General features: G+C 40.9%; 3 protein-coding genes across 3 annotated transcripts; 2 read left to right on the top strand and 1 right to left on the bottom strand.

Annotated features, from left to right (window-relative positions):
* Positions 1–419: 419 nt before the first annotated feature.
* Positions 420–2,756, top strand: LOC125012426. Its single transcript, XM_047592381.1, has 3 exons — positions 420–556; positions 682–824; positions 1,163–2,756. Exons 1-3 carry the CDS (start codon positions 541–543, stop codon positions 1,628–1,630), a joined length of 627 nt encoding a protein of 208 aa, XP_047448337.1. The 5' UTR covers positions 420–540; the 3' UTR covers positions 1,631–2,756.
* A 298-nt stretch (positions 2,757–3,054) lies between these two features.
* Positions 3,055–6,750, bottom strand: spring1 (SREBF pathway regulator in golgi 1). Its single transcript, XM_047592740.1, has 5 exons — positions 6,151–6,750; positions 5,032–5,188; positions 4,769–4,920; positions 4,367–4,480; positions 3,055–3,628 (listed from the first exon to the last, which is right to left on the bottom strand). Exons 1-5 carry the CDS (start codon positions 6,244–6,246, stop codon positions 3,545–3,547), a joined length of 603 nt encoding a protein of 200 aa, XP_047448696.1. The 5' UTR covers positions 6,247–6,750; the 3' UTR covers positions 3,055–3,544.
* A 22-nt stretch (positions 6,751–6,772) lies between these two features.
* rnft2 (ring finger protein, transmembrane 2) lies at positions 6,773–19,947 on the top strand. Its single transcript, XM_047592739.1, has 10 exons — positions 6,773–6,920; positions 7,416–7,493; positions 7,932–8,446; positions 8,533–8,609; positions 9,109–9,209; positions 9,530–9,683; positions 14,289–14,438; positions 18,258–18,323; positions 18,407–18,508; positions 19,094–19,947. Exons 2-10 carry the CDS (start codon positions 7,447–7,449, stop codon positions 19,226–19,228), a joined length of 1,347 nt encoding a protein of 448 aa, XP_047448695.1. The 5' UTR covers positions 6,773–6,920; positions 7,416–7,446; the 3' UTR covers positions 19,229–19,947.
* Positions 19,948–20,115: the final 168 nt, after the last annotated feature.

Here is a 20,115-nt window from a genome sequence, read left to right as displayed (position 1 = left end):
GGGATGACTCAATCACAGCGATTTTATTGCGTCACAAGAGCGTCTGATAAACAACCGACTTATAGTAAAGGGGCTCATTTATATACCAACTATTTAAAGAGGTTTCATTTTTAATGTTGAGTGTGGTTGTTTCTGGTTGGTTTCTGCAAACCCCAAAAAATCCTAATCAGTTCTGTGACATCCTTTGCTTGATTTTTTTTGTTATAATTATTTAGATGTCTTTCTTTGATACTCCAGAGTTACATTGCACAACAGCAAATACAAATTTTCTTTTTTGTGTGGACGAAGAAAAAAAAAAGATGCTGTAAAGTGATGACCTGCAAAGAAACCCAGCTTGGTGAACTACTTTTTTTTTTTCTTTTTTCTGTTTTTTTTTTTTTTTTTTTGAATCAGGATACGGTTGAGTTTGAGATAGGGGGATTTTATCTTCACTGTCTCTGACGCCTCCTCTGAGATATGAGCAAATATAAAAATGAGCAGATGTGACAGACGTTACAATACTCGAGGAATCCATCAGGTCAAAGCTTGGCTGATAGAAGAATGAAATACACAGCAGGTACCGTAGGTCTTTGAATTTATTCCTGTGCATCACAGCACAACACATCACAACACAAAACTTTTCATTTTATTTTATTTATTTTTTTTAATCAAACTTTTCAAATGCCGATTGTGCACTTGCAGGTTTCCTGAAAGTGGCGTGTGCCTTGACGCTGGTGCTGATGCGAGGCGCGGACGCGGCACATGCGCATAAGGGGAGCTCGTGCAGTCTGAAAGAGATCGCGGCCCTCACCAAAAGCCAAGTTGCAGCGAGCTTGACAGATTTTGTAAGTAACAGGGCGATGTGTGCATGTGTCTCTGTGTTAGCTCTGGTACATCACCTCTTTAGATATCGTTTAGGTATTAAAGTTTGATACTACACTGAGGAATGAGAGTTTAATTTTTGTATTTCAGTGATAAATGACACTGTTTTTTTTTGTGGAATGAGACATTTGTGGCAAGCAAAATTGTCATCTATGCATGGTGCATTTTTTATTATTATTATTAATTGTGTGGGTGTGTGTAGATCTATGCTGAGATGTCTTGTGTGACCTAGTGGAGACTCAAAGTGAGTACAGTGAGACTACAGACTTGACATGTCATCACCTCTGGTCTTCTCCCCCAGGACAAAGCCAACGGGAAGCATCTCGGCACTTGGTCCCCCGGCTTCCCTGAGCTCCGGGTCCACCGAAACTCCACGTTCAGTTCCTCAGACGTCCAGTGCAGCCTCCACTTCATGGCGAAAGGCCTGGAGAAGATCTTGGAGGACCAGGAGAACAACCTGAACCCCAAAGACGAGACACTTCACCAGAAGCTCCGGGACTCCATCTACAGGATCGTCATGCTGACGGCGTGCGTGAGGAGCGTCCACGGGGACAAATGCTCCTCAGAGCCGCCCTCGCCCAGGATGCCCGAGCGTGTGTTTGAGAGGAAACAGTGGAGTCATACTCTGCTGAAGGCGGCCAGGGACTATCTGAATTGGCTGCAGTCTGAGCTCTCCAGCCCAAATGTACAAGAAACAAACGGGACGAAGCATAAAACTGCTAAAGCAACACACCAGGGTTTTTTGGCAGGGAGCTTACACCCACTGTAATGTATTTAATTTTATTTTAATATATTTTATTTTATTTTATTTTATTTACAAGATATGTGAAGTGTAGACAGCACCTAGCATTTGGCACCATTACACTGTGTCCCCCTTTTCACTCTGTAGCAGAAAATGAATGAATGTGATGCAATGTGACAATGTGAAGTTTCTAAATGAAATAACTTTTTCAATCAAAATCTGAGTCCATTAATGGTGAAGTCAGACATTTTTGTGGGAGGGGGGCGCCTCTTCTTTTCTGTTCTTGCTCGTGTCAGGCGAGAAGGTTGAAATCCCTCACACATTTGTGCATTAAGTGTAACTCCAGGCAGTATTAAATATAGTATTCAGTTAGCTTAGCTCAGCATAAAGACAGAAATAGGTGAAATAATTAGCACTGGTTGGTCTGATAGCAACAAAGTCCGTCTTCCAGCACCTCTTAAAGAACCTTTGGTGTAAAATGCCAGATTGCAGGTTCAGGGGTGAGTCCTCACCAGATATATTTGTTGCATTTCCAGTCTTTATGTTTTGCTAACTGGCTTCAAAAGACTGATACTCATACCGTCATTGCACCTCATTCTCAGAAAGAAAATCAAAACTACCACTAAAGCTTCACCAGAAACTGCTTTGTCCCATTAAACCTCACCGCAATTGACATGTTCCCGCGTGACAGCAATTAATCAACTGGCCAAACAAAGCAAACGAGGACAGCCTCTAAAACGTTTCCTAATTGCGGCAGTTTGTTTTCTCAGCCTTCACGGTGATTAATTGTTTCGCCCTGGCCTCCATCCCTGGTGAGTGGTGGGCTGCTTCGCCTCAGGCAGAAAAAAAAAAGAGAGACAGAAGCTGATAAGAATCAACCTTCAGAGAGCCATTGGTTTGGGCTCCAGTCTGAGACAGTGTGACACAGACAGGAAGATGAAAACCCGTCAAAGCAATGCAAGAGAACAACGCTATAAATTAAAGATTAATGGCGATCTCGCCCCCCTCACATCAGGTGATCAATTTACTTTCTCGTAGAAGTGCCAGCAAGTCTTTATGAATAATATTACTGAAATTGTTCTATAATCACCCATCATTCCTGCTGGTGTAGTGTTTGACATATTTTTTTTAAATAAAATTTATTTCAAGATCATTTTGCTTGTTTGGTTATTTCATCTTCTAGTAAAAACTACATTAAACTACATGTTTTTGCTTTGCATTACTCATGTGTTGATTAAATACCTAATTTAGCACTGAACTTGCTTCTACAAGTGATGGTATATTAAATGCAAATCGCATTAATAGCAAATTCAAAATACTTAAGTCCATCCACAAAAAAACAGGGAAATCGAGTGAGAGGTTGTTGTGGTCCTGATTTCTAACCTGCTCTGGTGTCGTGCATGAAACCTGAAAGGACAACTCAGAGTAAAACCAGCCCTGTGGCCACGACGCTTGTTTCACAGTCAACTTTATTAAATAGCCGTTTCATATGCATGCACTGTACACATTATAGCACATGGGTAAATGACACTGATGTGTTCAATGAAGCCAAAAAAACTAAATTAAAAAAAAAAAAGAAAAATTGTTTTATGACCAGATGTGAAGCAAATCCTGATGGATGAGCTGCCTGTTACGTAGACCTGATGATCATCACGGATGAATGTATGAAGCCTTTCTATGCACTTATGAAGTGTAAATAATCAAATCACATACAGCATTTTTGAGGTCGGTCTTTGACACCTTCATCTTCTTGCCGCAATAATGTAAAAAAAAAAAAAAAAACAAACAAACAAAAAAAAAAAACATAAAATAAAAAAATTGTCCTGGACGGCATTTCGCTGCCTCTTCTTCTTTCTTCTTCTTCAAGCATCCCCTTCGGTGGGGAAATAAAACAGTGAGGTTTTATTGAGCCGTTACTCGTCCCCATTATTCCGCACTCCCTCACACAGGGAGGAGCTCGGGTGGACTCTCGCCATAGCAGTACTTTGCTTGAGGGTTTCTGTAGGTGTTCTCATGCTGAACACTCTGCATGGAAGAGGAAAAAAAAAAAAACAGTTAATTAAAGTTTATGTTTTTGTAATGCCAATGCACAATTATATTTCATATTCTTTACATTTCGAATTGATTGTTCGGGCTCATTAAAGATGGAACATATTGAGGAAATGTTAGCTAAGCTAAGGCGGTTCGGGGACACAGACATTTGTGCGACTCGTCTTCGTTGAAATTTCGGCTAAAGTTTCAGTTGCCATTGTTGAAAGTGAAGCAGGAAGCGGAAACGAAAATCAGCCTGACTGGCAAAAAATACAATAGCGTTTATCAAGTATGTCAAGTATTGCATCAGCGTAGGACGCTGCGTGGGATACGGCGTCTGCTGCATGTCCCACAGTACTTTAAAGGAGCCGAAAGGTCAAAGACCAAAGCTAGGGCAGAATTAATACAGATTTTCATCTTTGGAGAGTCCATTGATGAAAAACGACATTTGAAATGAACCTATTTTTCGACATCAGGGAAATTCATGAACTGCATTGAGTCACTGAGAGAGATTAGATAATGTAGCTTCTTCTATATCACTTAGATAGCTGTCTGAATAATAAAGAGGAATACAATGTAAAGTAAATTACTGTCTATGATGGTTAAGAGATACGTGCAAATATGTACGGCTATTCGTGCTTTGATTCAAAATGAATGTTAAACTTTATGTATGGCCAGAGATAGGAAAGTTGCTTTGATAGATTTGATTTTTTTTTTTTGTGACTAGCATACCTGTGAAGATGTCCGACACTTGGCCAGACACAGCTCAAAATGATCCTCCACAGCAGTGAAGAGGTTCTGGAAACCTTCAGCTGCACGATTCAGGAAGCGCTCAAGGAGCGGTTGCTGAAAGAGGACACAGATAAGGAAGTGAGCATGTTTATTAAAAAAAAAAGTACACAAGTGCAGATTTCAATCTGTGCATTTTCCCTCCAACAGGCTCTGCTATGTGTGAAATGCAAAATGAATATTCATCTTTAAGACATATGATGTATGAATTCTTGCATTTTTAGAATCATTCATTAAAATCTGTGCACGCTTTTTTTTTTGTTGTTCGAGGACTTGTTGATGCTGCATGCAGAAAGTTATCAAATAATAGTGCAAGTCGAGAAGCTTCTCGATGTTACTGATTACCTTATCAGGCTGCAGGCAGCAAGACACGCAATACTCATAGATGCTACAGCAGCCGTTAGCCAGACAGCTTTTACAAATGTACTGCCTGGTGCTGGGAGCATTGAAGTTACAGCAGCCATTCACCAGCAAATCCTTCCTCTCGCAGACGTAGCCTGTAAAACATCAACAGGGATAAGAATAATTACTGATTAAAGGCAACAAAGAAAACATCATCATCAAGCAGATTTAAAGAACTGCTGCGTAATCATGCCTGCAACACTCACCAAGTTCGTCTGTGAGCAGCGTCTTGCCCTGGATGGAGTTTCTGCACTGAGTCATCTGTCGGCTGCTGTTGCCCAGGTTGAAACGTACTTTCCAGGGGATGCGATGGTCTGGATCTCTAACCTCCAGGAGTGTGCGGTCCCGTATGGTCCGCTCCTCCTGCAAGATTCACACAACAGAATGAATGTCACAAAATGCCACCGTTAGTGCTGTGTTTTATAATATTACACCTCTATTTTGAGTTTCCTCTCACATTTCAAAGTCCTGCTTTTTGGCTTAAACGCAAACAGTGATTTTAATTTGGTCATGTGGTTGTTACCGCACCTCCCACCCATTGAGAACTGGGATAGGCTCTAGGCCTCGCAACAATAAGTGGTAAGAGGTCAATAGATGAATGAATTTATGAAATATTGATGCAAAGTGCACAGAGCAGCTGTGCAGAGCAGATCCTTCTCTCCTGTTGACTCCCTTACGTTCAAGACACAGAGCTGATCCTGATGACAGCTCATTCGAAAGACTAATAATTCAATTCAATTTTATTTATATAGCATCAGCATAAATATAAATTGTCTCAAGATGCTTAACAGAACCCAGATGGAAACCTGTCCACAGGCACTGGTGGAAACTATTCTGTTCAGTTTTTTCTTGCATACAAATAATCACTGCTTCCAGGGGACAAAATTAAAATGGTTTTGCATTTGCCCATATTTGAAAAAAAATATCTGGTTTGGAAAAAAAAAAAAAAAAAAAAAGATGAAATATTCAAATATTTTGTAATTTTGCTCAAAAACTAACTCAAAAATTAAGAATTACATAGCAAAACATTGTCAGCTGGTATTAGACATTTAAGGCCGGAACATTTTTCAATCAGCATCCAAATAGTTATGTTTTCATGCATCCATTCAATAAGCATTTGCCTACTATTAGTGGTTTGGGCTGCAGGTGAGTACTGCAAGAAAAGGACCATCAGCTTTAGGAAATGATTGTTTTTAGAGGATTTTTGCATTAACACTATAGCAGCCTGACGTTCAGCTCGGAAGGAATAACTAATCCAAGAATGTTGTCTCTGTAATGCACACTACAGTGTAGCCCAGTTTGGTGCAGGGCTCCTGTACCTGTACCTGTTTGAGAGTGCTGGTGAGGAAGTAGATGAGGGACAATCCGAAGACTACCCCCAGCACCCATCGTTTTCTCAGTAATCGCCGTAGCACCATCATAGCATGGTTTTCTCGGGGAAAATGCAGATGACGGCCCAAAACGCCAGCACCTCCACGGGCTTTTCTGTGTTTACTTAGCAAGAATGTGAAGCTAAGACTGAGCTAAGCCGCCTCTGAAACCTGCTTCAAGCTAATTTATCAAAAACACCAAATACAGCAGATAGAGTGCATACCGGAGGGCAATTAATTAGCTAACCCATGTCGCATGTTTTTTTTTTGTTTGCTTGTTTTTGTAAATTTTGTGAATTAATGGTTAGGTAGTAGGCATGCAAGCTAACGGTGTTTTCCACCATAAACGCCTGCCTTCGTTAGCATTAGCTTCCGCCAAATATTCCGAATAAAATTTCACAAAAATGAGTATGACGCAGCCTGGTGACGCAGTTTCGTCTCATACGAACAAAAAAAAAATACTTCGCAAAAACCTTGCGTAACGCGCGGCGAGCGACGGTGATGTTTGTTTCCAGCGAAATCTGACATCCACCATCAACAAAACAAACGTACAACCCGGAAGTGGTGCGGTGGGAAAGAGGACTCTGATTGGCCGATGGCTCTTTCCGGTATGACGCCATACCGGAAGTTTTTACCTTCCCAGCCGGCTACAAGACCAGACAGAGATAACCGTTTTTACACGAACTATGACAAGGGCCGAGGGGAAATTCACTCAAGTTATCCGGGTAAGGTCGTCACGTCTGTGTGCAAAGTTCTATCTGATGCATTAATAAACCGGACGTTCGCAATGGACTGAAGGTGAACGTCTCATAGCCAAATTTGCACCCAAATAGGAAGGCATGCCTTTATTACTTTGTACAACGAAATTGAGGTAACCTTAGTCCCCCCATGTGCGATAGAAGCACAGGAATGGAACAAAATAAATGAAAGATAAAGGGAAATAAAAACAGAAAGTAAAGAATATGCACGAAAAATCCCATTCACACATAGTAAGGGTCACTGTCATTGCACGTCACTGGGAATTATTGTATGTAATATGGAATTATTTCACAGATGTATTGCACATTGATGTGAAAATTATTCACATTGTTATTTCTTTATTGTTGTTTGAGTTGTTTAGTATGATTATGACTCTTGCATTGCAGCCTTTCCTCAGTCTGTTGGTTCTGGCCTTCATTGTTGTGAATGCTGATGTTGATTTATTTATTTATTTTCTGCAGGGCTGGGTCGTGTGGTGATGAGCGGTATGCCATGCAGAGGAGACACAGCAGCAACACGGATGGCATGCCCTCTGAAAGGTGGGACAACGAGCTCCCCACTGCCTACACTGTCTTGACAGCAAAACACAATCCTACGCTTTAGGGCAATATGTTAAAACTTTAGTGTGCTGCAAAAAAATTTGCAGACGTAAGACGTAAAACTTGCATTAGTCACTGTCCCAACTTAGGCTGAGCTCACAACTGGGACTTAATTTACACATAACTTCACATGACATATCATCAAAATATTATGTACCAATCAGTTGCAACATTAAAACCACTGACAGGAGAAGTAAATAACATTGCTGCTGGGAAACGCTTAGACCTGGCATTCATTTGTGTGGATGTTACTTAGACACGTGGCACCCACCTAGACCAGACCAGGCACCTCCACCCCATATCAACGGCACTATATAATATGGGAAGTGACATTAGTTAACGCGTAGTTTTATTCCTGGGTCTATTTTTGCATCCAAGGAGCCGAAGCCAAACTCTGGGGTCCGAGAGCAGCCTGGATGAAGGTGGCGTGTTTGACTGCCTGAAGCCCGACTCGCCTGCTTCACCCCAGCAGATCTTCTCTGGGCTGGTGGGAGTCCCCTCCGGCTCCGTCTCGTCTGCCCAGTTCCAGGCGGCCGGCTTAGTCCTGGGCTCTCCCCCTGAAGTTTTTATCCAGATGACCGCGTCCTCCAGAGAAGAAGGGGGCCCCCACCGCACAGAGGGCGGCCCTTTTCTCCCGCGGCCACCCCAGCACCACCATCACCACCACCACCACTTCCACCACCAGCCCCTGCAGCACAGAACCTCCTCTCTTCTGCAGCAGGCTACGACGGCGGCCGGCTCAGAGAGGCACAGCTCCAGGGAGGAGGCCCAGGAAGACCAGTCCACCCCGGCTCCAGCTTTGTCTGAGCTGAAGGCAGTGGTGACATGGCTACAGAGGGGCTTTCCCTTCATCCTCATCCTGCTGGCTAAAGTCTGTTTTCAGCATAAACTAGGTATCCCAGTCTGCTAACATCATATAATAGCATATTATTGCATTTATTGTAGCGTTTACCGACTATGTTGCACCTCTCTTTTGCAGGTATCGCTGTGTGCGTGGGGATGGCCAGCACATTTGCCTACGCCAATTCCACATTTAGGCACCAAGTGTCATTACGGGTAAAATATAACAAGAGAATTTCTAAATCTTGGATCAGATTCAGTTTTTTTTGCATATTCCTAAGTGAATGAAGGAGGAAAAAAAGGCAGGATTGATTTTTTTTATTTTTCTGATGTGCAACAAAAATTCAATTCTTGAAATATGCGCTAAATAATTGAGCTGTATGACACCAAGTGATATCAGGTCTTAAGTAGGCTAGCAACATTTTTAACGTGGATAAAAAAGGTAATGGTGTTTCATATGATGCAGAATTTATATATATATATATGTATATATATTGTTATTATATTCTCTAATATATGGCTCTGCAGTGATGTGCTCGTTGGCGGCACCTGTGGCGATTTATGGTAACTGCAGGTGTATTTTTTAACCGCCGTTTTTTTCCCGACATTATCCTGGAACATAATGTAGCAATTTAGAAATATATGAATGAAAAGCCGTCTTTTGCTACATCATTTATTATATATGTTGGCTCTGTGGGTCTGTGTGTGTTACCAGGAGGACCGTTCTGTATTTGTTGCTCTGTGGATCATCATGTTCCTCGGAGGGAATATAGTGTACGTCTACTACACGTTTAGTCACGAGGAGCTGCAGAACAGGTAGCGTACCAGCAGGTGTTTCATCGTAGCCGTGTGTGTCTTCGCCTGCCATCTTATGTTTTGGATTTTTGTTTTATCTTCAGGATATATATCCATTCATTTTATGTTGGGTAAGCCACTTTTATTTTTTACCTCCATTCTCTTCAGGGAGTGTTCCTGTTCTTGTCTCGTCTTGTCTTGTGAGTACTTTGTTGGTTTTATTATTTTTTTTTGTTCAACATTATCCGTTGCCGTTGCTCGTCGTTCCACCTCCCAAAGTGAAAACAACGGAGCCTCCTGATAATAACTTGTCTCGATCTGTGTTGCCTTTTGCCTTCCAGCCTCATTTTTGCCAAGCCCAACCTCAGCACCTTCGACTTCTTCGATCTGATCTGGGCGGTGGGCATCACCGACTTCGTGCTTAAATACGCAACCATCGGCCTGAAGTGCTTCGTCCTCTTCCTGCCCAAGATTCTCCTGGCCTTCAAGTCCAGGGTAAGAAATCCCCCTCCTCTCTCCTAGTCTCATCGGCAGAATATGTCCCTTTTATTAACTGATTTGTTTTATTCAGGATGTTGCACTGATCAGGCAAAACATTATGACCTTCTGAGGGTGTCCTGTGGTGTTAGTGGGGGCCTTTGTGTTGAGGAGAAAAGCCTCTGTGGGTCAGATACTTGATCAGTTTGGGATCCAGATCCAAACGTTTCCCAACAGAACATTGATTTGTCACAAGAGGGTCGATGTTTTTCACTTCACTGATCAGTGTGTATTATAACAATATGTCCAATTGGACTGTCATTGATTGACAGTGATGAAATCTACAAGATCACACAAGGCAGAAATTTATAAAAATATTCAAAAGTTTTAATTGTTTAATTTAAATTAAAAAAAAATACACTATTAATCACAGTTTGCCACGATTGAGTTTCGCACTGTTTTGTTTTTTACCAGGATATTGTGGTAGTTCCCACATAACACTTGAAAAACTTGAAAAATTACACGGTAACAGTATTTCAACGTACACATGTGGAAAAATACTGTCTGTACGACCAATTTAATGCACAAAGAACTAATCAGAAAAGCTAATAAACGGAATAATACAGGAGCTTCTTTGCCGTTTACACACGGGGCGGCCATCTTGGAAACTCAACTCCGGGGGTAGTGAGGATTTTACGACTTTCTGAGTCGAAAATCTGACTTTGGGGGGCGTACCAGTGGAAAATTCCAACTCTGAACTTGGAAATTACGATGTCACGCCATCACAAATAACATAATTTCAAGAATTCATTTGGTTATTATGAGGGAGTTTCTAATACTTGGAAGGATACATCTAGAATTCCTTCATAGTCTTCACTAAATATATTAAATCAGATCAAGTTGTGTTTCTTTTCACATGTTTCACATGTTCTCCTCCTACATTCCTAAAATAATGGCCTGCGTCATTTCTTTGACCATAAATAAAAATAAGTGTCATATATTACCACTCCAATTACTTCTACTACAATACAGAGCTACTGCAAAGTATCTACATCATCACATTTTGCTACATTTCCGCACAAAAATGACTCAAAACGTCGAGTGAGCTTCGCACAAGTCCTGAAAATAGACGGTGTGGGCCCAGTCAGTTCATTTAAAAATGAATCATTTGTACATTTGTGAGTGGGAAAAGTACCGTATGTTACAACACAGAATGCACAAAAGAATATATAAAGAGAGGAGGTATGTATGGATGGAAACTTGTATTTAAGCAAACAGGTTGACTGTAAGTACGAGATTTAACTCTAATGTAAATTAATATTTTCAAAGGAGTCTGGACAGACCTTGACGAACTAGTAGATGTAACTAAATATATCCGAGCATGGGACCGTGACTTTACTTCTCACTGTAAAACAGATCCAGGCAGCAGCTTAACCGCCAAAGTGTAATCTGCATTTCTGTCCACTTATGCACATTTATATTCATTTGTAAAGAAATTAATTAGACTTAGACTTAGACAGACTTTAATGATCCACCAGGGAAATTACTTTGTCACCATAGCTGCGTTGCAAATAAAAGTAAACAATTATAAAACCACAAGAAAGATAAATAAAATAAGATAAAATAACATGAGTATGGATCTATTGTTGCTGAAAAGGCGATGCATAAGACATAAGACATCGTTTATTTATCCCACATATGAGAAGTTTCCTTGTCACAGTAGCGCAGACAAAAAAAACCACTAAAAAAACTATACCACATTTGAATAGACTTACCACATTTTTTTTGAATATACAAAAAAAATAACAGCAAATATATAGAGGAAAATAGAAATATAAGGACTTTCTGTATATACAGTGTGGAATGAATAGAATCAAAATGCTAAAAATTGTTCATATCAATGTTTTAATTTCCTCTTCGACTTTTAACCTGATTCATGGTCTAACTGAGCTAAACGATTGAAGTTAACTGTCTGCAACTGCTACAAACTAAAGGTTGTAACTCTGAAAGAGGCCGTGGATTAGTCCTTTAGGGACGGTGTTTGAGTACCAGAAAGTTTGTTCAGTTTAACTCACAAATTGGAAAAAGAAAAAATTGCTAAACTGTGATGAAATATTCCACGGAGTGAGCAAAGTGCTAAAGGGTCACAGTGTGAAACTGCTTCGTATTCATAAGGTTTTAAACGACGCTCCTTAGGTGCAAGCGGGTGTTGCATGGTTTTTCTGGCCTGAGGCAACAGAGTACGACGACAAACACACACACACACACACACTGAAAGACCGTGATTACCATAAAGGTGTAGCTCAGATTTTGTGTGTGTGTGTGTGTGTGTGTGCGTTGGAGGCATTGGAGGGAAAGGAGGAGGAAGGGGTTTACAAAGTATTAAGATTAAATTTTCCACTCATAAACAAACCCAGAGGCCTATCAGAACCACGCCAGCCGGCAACTGAGCTCATTTGCCCCCGAGGGGTTTGCAGGGGTGAGGTCATCCCTCCCTGGAGCTGGACCATTACCTGTATCCTCCACTCGCACACACACGCACACACACACGCACACAAATATTAGTGCACATTTTGACAGATTTTGTTGGGACACATGTTGAGTTTTAGGGAATCCCAGATAGTTATGATTTCTTATCTTGGTTCAGAAGTTCCACAGCTTTCCAGACTCATATATGTGTGTTTATTGTTGTACATAACGTCTTTTGCATGAGTTCCCTAACTGGGCTCTTCTCTAAAATGCGTTATGAAATACATGTTTTTAAATTCTGTTGCTCCAAACCGCTGTTTTGTTGGCCTTGATTGAGATTAAGCTCGAAGACTTTGTGTAGCTGCTGGAAATGATGGGTCCTCGGGAGAGTTGCAGGTTCATCAGGCTCGGAGCCGTGCACTCAACGCAGACTTAAGATGCTCAACGGATGCAATTATCCTCCTACCAGCAGCTACGTGTTTAGTTTTGCTGACGACAGTAGCATCGATATGACTGGTTGAAGTTACCTTGTGGGCCGCTAAGCGTAATTTGAAAGCGGCTGCTTTTTTTCCAAACAGTTTCTGAGAACGACTTCTGAGAATGTGCAAAACAAAAACAAAGAAACATCAGTAATGACTCCAGCAATGATTATTTTAACCATTCATTAATTTAGTGACGACCACAAGCTCTAAAATTTCTCATATTTCTTATTGAACAGAATTTAAATATTTTGCATTTGCTGCATTAAAAATGGAAAGGAAAATTAAGGGTTGAGTGGCTTCACAGTCACGAGTGAGTATCGATTGATGATTGAAATTTGGAATTTAAAGTGTCGCCAAGAAATAAATTGCCCTTTTTTTTAAACATAACATATGGGTCAAACCCTGACGATGACTGCTCATCCAAAAATCATTAAAAACTTGCTTTTCAGAAAACACAAAGTACAGAAAATTTCCTTATGACCTTATTCGTTAAAGACAAATTAAATCTAAACTTATAATAACTTGTGTGTTTGACATGAATAGAAGACGGATGAAAGGAAACTCACGTCCAGTGTCCTGACAAAGGCACTGAAGAAGGAGGTTGCTATTAAAAAAAGAAAAGAAAAAAGAAGCACCCAATTACATCCGTTTTTGTGGGGAATGAATCTTCTGCTTTAGATGTTTAACTCATCTCTGATAATAATAAAGAGATGAGGGTACCCACAGTTTGGCTGACTAATCGTTTCTTGGTTTTGATCAGATTTATATTGTAGCCATGGAGATTTACAACCAAACATAAATCCTACGCGCTTATTTGTAACGCGGATAAAGAAACGTGAGCCGGAAACCGAGTGACTGGCTCGTGTCCAAACTTTAAATTTGACAGCTCCTGCGTGGGCGGTGACGGCCACCGTGGGACGCCGGGGGCCGAGGGACGAGGGACGAGGGGGGCAATAAGGAAGATGAATTATAACTTAGTAGAAGTCTTTCTCCCCAGCCGACCCGTCTGCTGGCGCTTCTTCACCCGCAGTCATCAATCTTTGTCAGCTACCATCCAGGAAGTCATTATGCAAGCCGGGATGCCACGGGAGCCATCGGGGAATCAAGTTCCCCTTCATTTTGGTCGCCTCTGTTTTTATTTTTTCTTTGTTGTTGTTTTTTGTTTTTTTTATAACTGTCCTCAATTCAGATTCCGTGCTGTGTGGGAGTGGGGACAGAAGTTGGTTTCTTCTCTGTGATTACATACAGGGGGGTCCTTTAAAGGCGGCCAGCGAGGCCCCCACCCACCCCCACCCCCCCATAGCGCTGGGCTCTGGGTAGCAGGTGGAATGAGCCGCTGCCAGTTTCCCTTGCAGTGAGGGGGGAAATTGCCCACGCTGTGGTGAAACTGCGGAGAGCTGGACGGCGGCCATGTTTGGGCTGGAGGCGTGCTGTTCGTAAGCTTTTAATACCACACTGCTCTTGACGAGATAGAAGAGTCCCCCGAAGCCGCTTTCTGAGTGGATCAAAGATAAAACACATTGTCTCCATATTCTAGTTGGGTTCTTTTTTTTTTTTTTTTGCTTTTGTCGCTACTTTTTAAAAGTTTTCATGCAATAACACGGGCGCTCGCGTCACATAACGAACACAGAGTTTGATCAAAGTGGTTTCTGATCTCGCTGTGTTCCCGCAGGGTAAGTTCTACCTGCTGATCGAGGAGCTGAGCCAGCTGTTTCGAGCCCTGGTGCCCATCCAGCTGTGGTACAAGTACATCATGGGAGAAGACCCCTCCAACAGTTACTTCCTGGGAGCAGCACTCATCATCATCTACAGCCTCTGCAAGGTACTCATCGGTGCTCAGGAATGAGACATAACTAGGGCTGGGCAACATTTCCTACTGGGTCAGAGAGGAATTGATGCAGTAGATTGACTAAGGATGGACTATTTTACTGTGATGATGGGTAAATATTGCAGAATAATCCCACACTTGTAGTAAAACAGGTTTGCATAACCCCGTGTTAGCACTGACTGATGATGGTGAAATCTGGGGACATTACAAAACAAAAAACACAGTTGTTTTTTTTGTCATTCCTAAAAAGCTAAAATTCGGGAAACTTTCGGGGACAGCTTTAGCCGGCGGACAGGTCATCCAAAACGGGGACTGTCCCCAGAACTCAGACACGTTTGGTCACCCAAAAAAAAAAACCCCAAACAACTGAAGTCTTCTCGTTCTGCCGCTTTATTTTTTGGACTTTTCCGTCTTCACCGCGCCTTTGCAGTGTTTACAGGTGCTACAGTTAAAATGGTCTGATATATTCAAAATGCATATCATAATGAAAAAAAAACAAACAAAAAAACAGCCCTGCATACAGTGGAGGAAATAACTGACTGGACCAGTTGGCTAACATAGACTAGCTTCCAAAATCTGACAATGTTAGCACAGTCGCTAACATTAGCCGTCTCTCCTCCAAGTTACCACTACACTGGTTTTCAGTGGATGCGATGCATGGGAACTGTTAGTCCAACCTAGCACCAGTAACATGAGAAGATGAGATTCCACAGAGAACTATGACTTACTCTCTAAACGTTTAGGCTAGTTCTAATCTAAGGCATGCGCTAAAGCGTCTGCATCAGAATTGATCGTACCTCTATTTAAACAGGTGAGTCAGTTGAGTCTCATTTACTGTGTAATGACGACCTGGACAAGAGGCAGCACAGAGAGTCAGGCACTATATATAAAAACACATAACAACAGTATGAGCTAAAAGTGATAGTGCTGATCCAAGAAGTTAAAAATGGGTGTTGGGAGTGTGTTTTGGAATGAGGAGAATGGGATGATTCCAGTCACAAAGCAGCAGCAAATTGAAATAATTGACGGCCACAGGAGGGGCAGGCTCTTGTGCTGACCAGGTTAATGTAAGAGCCGGGGCGTAGGTTATGGTTGATGGTGCTGATACAGAGTTGGGATATAAAGGGGTGCTACCAGTGATGGTCTGCAGATCAGTCTACTTTTTGCTTATTTTGACTGTAAAAAGGTAAAAAAAAATGTCTGTTTGCTCATTTTTTTCCCCCGAAATATCCGGAAATTATCTCAATATCTGGCAGTTATTTCCACTTTTAGTGTTTCCGATAGTGCAAACCAATGTACGCTTGCACCAGCGTCTCACTGGCGACACATTCAGGGTAATGACGTGCATTGAACTGCCGGATTAAGGGACCAACTTTAAGTTAAATGTCCTGCTCAGACATACCTCATACGTTGAGGATCGTCCCGTCCCGACCCTGCGATTAGTGGACAACGTGCTCTTCCACCTGAGACACAGTCGCCCACATGTGCAGAAAAGAAATAGATTTATTGAAATGCTTTGATTGTGCTTCTGGATAAATGCTGATTAGAGGAGATTCATCCACTGAGGAACAGGATTCCGTACAGCATGAAGTGGTCTGATCTGGTTTGCAGTTGCAAAAATAACTATTAATATTTAAATAAATAAATAAATAAATAGTCCAGTAATGAAGGCTGGTATATGCAGTAGGAAGAGTTTGTGTCACTTGTTAATCAGGGGGCCTCTTGTAGGATGTCAGATCTGCAGCGTTAGATTTAAAATAAGAATGGATGTTGAAATGAGCTCGACTCAGAGCAGCAGTAGAGCAGGAGGCAGGAAACTCGTGGTCACAGGTCAAAGCCGGGACAGTTCTCATATAGGAACTTTAAGATTTCTGAAAAAACAGACCGTTTGAGCCACGTGTCGGCGTTGAGCCTGTTGCGACATCAGGTAAAGTAGTAAGACTGGCTGAAACTCGAATGAATGACTCTCTGGATGATGCAGAGATCGTTTACTCAGGGAGGCTGAAGCTTCCTGACGACATTTATAGTCCGAAGTTCTTTTAATGGACCAGTGATTCAGTCGCCGTCGTCGCCGATGACGGGGGATGTCCAGTTTTCCGGATGTGCGTGCTGTGCAGTGCGCTGGAATTTTCCAAAATAAAGTCATAATACGGTTGTTTCAGTATTAGATTGTTGACTGATGTAGAATGTGCATCTTGACTCACGGCAGTCTTGGCATTGTGTCACGCTATGATGTTCTATCTAGGTGACGGTTAGTGAAATGCTATGAGCTACTGGGAAGCTGTAGGAGGAGGAAGTGCATAGACGTAATTAGACATAAAGAAACCAGCAAAAAAAAACAAAACAAAACATCAGCGTTCAATATGACCGTGGAGACACATTTCAACATGTAACAGAGGAAATGATCTAAGAAAAGTAAAGATCTGGGTCTATTATAACAAGCCTGTCATCAAACTTAAGCAAGACTAAATTGATTTTATTTGGTAAATGTAGTGATTCACTGGTGCATGTGGACGGGTTATTATTGAAAGAGTTCATGAACTTAAATTCCTTGGTGTCAAAGTAGATGAAAGGTTCACAATTAAACATGTGCAGAACAAGTTATCACAAACTATCTCAGTATTAAATATATCATAACACGTACTATACAACATATATACATACATTTATAATATAAATCATTACATTCTTTTACATTCTCTTCTTTACTGTGCACTGGTATGTTATATAAGTTACTGTGTTGAGGAAACAACTATAAAAACTCACTACATCCACAAATCAAAGTAATAATAAGAATCATCCATCAGGTTCGATATCTAGAACCTATTAACTATTTATAAGGTTAAAACTGGTAAAACTCATGGACGCTGTTGAACTGCAAACAGCACAAATAATGCACGAGGCCACAAATAACTCATCACCACCTACCATTCAGAAACCTTGAGAGGAAATTTTAATTTTAAAATTCACAGGTGACGCACAAGAATTAAAAGCTCTGATCTGGTGATATTTAAAAAAAAAATGTATAAAAATATAAAACTCAGTAGATATGTGAATGAAATGGGAAGTATTGCACTAAATTAAGAAAAACTGCCTGTTTTGGTTTAGTTTTTGTTAAAACTCTGAAGTACGGCCTATTTCAATATATTGCGTGTTTCTTTCTTCTACATTTTCTTTTATTTTTATTTTTCTTTTGAATATATTCAAAATGAACAAAGATCAATCAATCAACCAATGTGATCAATATAAACAATATATGGTTTATTTTGATTAAAATCAACGAGATGAGAGATGTAAGTGCAGGTGGTTTTGTTTAGGAGTTTACAGGAGCATTCACTATATAAAGGTTGTGCTTAGTTTGGTTTTAGTTGTGCAGAGCGGAAGGAGTGGTTCAGAGTCTGTCTCTGTCTCTGTCTGTCTGTCTTTCTCTGTCTCTGTCTCTGTCTCTGTCTCTGTCTCTGTGTCTGTGTCTGTGTCTGTGTCTGTGTCTGTCTGTGTCCGTCTGTGTGTCTGCTGCTCATCTGGCTCCATCCTCAGGTCTGAAGTGTCTAATGCTTAAACTGCAAAACTAATTAGACCGGTGCCTAAACACACGTCTGCCCACATGGCTGTACTTTATTTTACTCCTCAGGTTACGTTTTTTTATTTTTGATAAAGTCTACAGGTAAGTTCAAACTCATGTTTCTGAGCTGACGAGTGTGCACACAGAGAGCACGGTCGCTAGCATGAGCCTCCTCTCCTCCAGCGTTGAACATGTTCATCGTTCTCATATAAACTGATTGTGCTTTGTCTTTTTTTTTTTTTGTCCTGCAGTCCTTTGACATCTGTGGACGTGTGTCTGCTATCCGCAAGGCCTTGGTCATTCTCTGCAGCTCCCAGGTCAGATTCCTTCTGATTAAAAATGAATTTCGCCGTAAAAGCTGTTGAGCATTAAACTTGACTCTCTTCCTCCTCTCATCCAGAGTTACGGGGTGAGGGCCGGCAGTCAGCAGTGCAGCGAGGCCGGGGACGTCTGCGCCATTTGTCAGGCTGATTTCAGAGACCCCATCGCTCTGCTGTGTCAGGTAAGGAGTCACTTCATTAAAAACCAGTTTAGTAAATACAAACAAAGACACAGTAGACTGGAAGGCAGACGTTTACTTTACACTTTCTGCTCATGTAAGGTGTTTCGTGACTCCAAAAAACAGAAAGAAACATCTTTTCTCATGTAACACACACTTTATTTGGGGGGAGTGGGGGGCTCAGATGTGTGCAGTTTTTAAGTTACTTCTTGAAAGTAGCAAGACGTGGTTCTTTGCAGGTTAATGCAGGTTAAAGGTCATTATCTGCTTTCACTGTCTTACTCTTTTTTTTAATGTTTAGTAAAAATTCCAAAAAAAAAGCATAATTTTCCTAATTTCTTAATGCATCATTAAAGTCTAAGTCTATAATTATGATAATAGCAATAATATAATAATAATATTCTTTACATTATTCCATGGTCTCACCCCACAAATTGAAATACAAGAACTCGTTATGTCTTGTAATTTAATTTTCCCCTTAAATCTTAACCCCCGTCCCTTTTAGTAAATAATTTTTAAATGTTTTCTGGTAGGAGATTAATTTCTGCTTTGAATAGTGTCACTTTTGAACCCGATTCTCTCGTGCAGCACGTCTTCTGTGAGGACTGCCTGTGTCTGTGGTTCGACCGCGAGAGGACGTGTCCACTGTGTCGCTCCACCGTCCTGGAGACGCTGCGGTGCTGGAAGGACGGCACCACGTCAGCTCACTTCCAGATCTACTGACGCAGCCAGAGAAGGCCGATGCATCACAGATGTGGCGTGACATGGTTCTCTGTAAACGCTCTGTGACGGAGAAGCGCTGTTAGTGTGGTGTGGTCTTCATGTGAAGCTGCGTCCATCAACCAGACAGTTGACAGAAGCCAGATTATTGTCCTCCAGGTATTTATTTTATTTATTTTGTAGACTTCACTACACATTTAACTTGTGGGTATAATCTATTATTCCTCATTAGTCACACCGTGGTAAAGATAAGTCGCAGCACTTGTATATGTGGTAAATTTGGTGTAATTTGGATTATTTATGATTCCGTTGTGTGCATATATTGACTGTTTGTTATTATTCAATTGTATATTTAACTTTTATTTAGATATTCAGCGTTTGAAACAAAATTAAATGAATTATTGTGGAGGTGGATACACAGTTCACTCATTTCTATTAAGTTACTGGTTTGCAAGGTGTGTTTTTTAATTATTATCATATTTGGGTGTGAGTTTTAATAATCAGACAGGGACCATATTTATTTTAACATGCTGTAAATTTGATCCCTTAAATGAACCACTCAAACATTTCATCTGCTCTGATCTTTCCTATGTGTATTAGTCCTTTTTTATATATTGTTGCTGTGTATTATTTCATCTAGAATCATTTCCTGTGGAGCTATACTTTCCTGCTGAATGTGCACTGCAGCACTAAGAGTTTGAAATTAAAGCGCTCCAACTCTGTGTCCAACTCTTTCTTGTCTAAAGCACAGACACCTGGTTTCAGTAAAAGCATTTATTATGCAAAAAAAAAAAAAAAAAAAATCCATATGAAATATTCCAGTAGTATAAAGAACACGCACTTTATAAAAGACAGTTTTCAGTAATTCTGCTCACGTTACACTTGACGTA

This window comes from Mugil cephalus, chromosome 8, assembly GCF_022458985.1.
Source record: "Mugil cephalus isolate CIBA_MC_2020 chromosome 8, CIBA_Mcephalus_1.1, whole genome shotgun sequence".
Taxonomy (NCBI): domain Eukaryota; kingdom Metazoa; phylum Chordata; class Actinopteri; order Mugiliformes; family Mugilidae; genus Mugil; species Mugil cephalus.
Note: the sequence above shows the minus strand (reverse complement) of the source record. Positions and strands in the feature narration are given on the sequence as shown.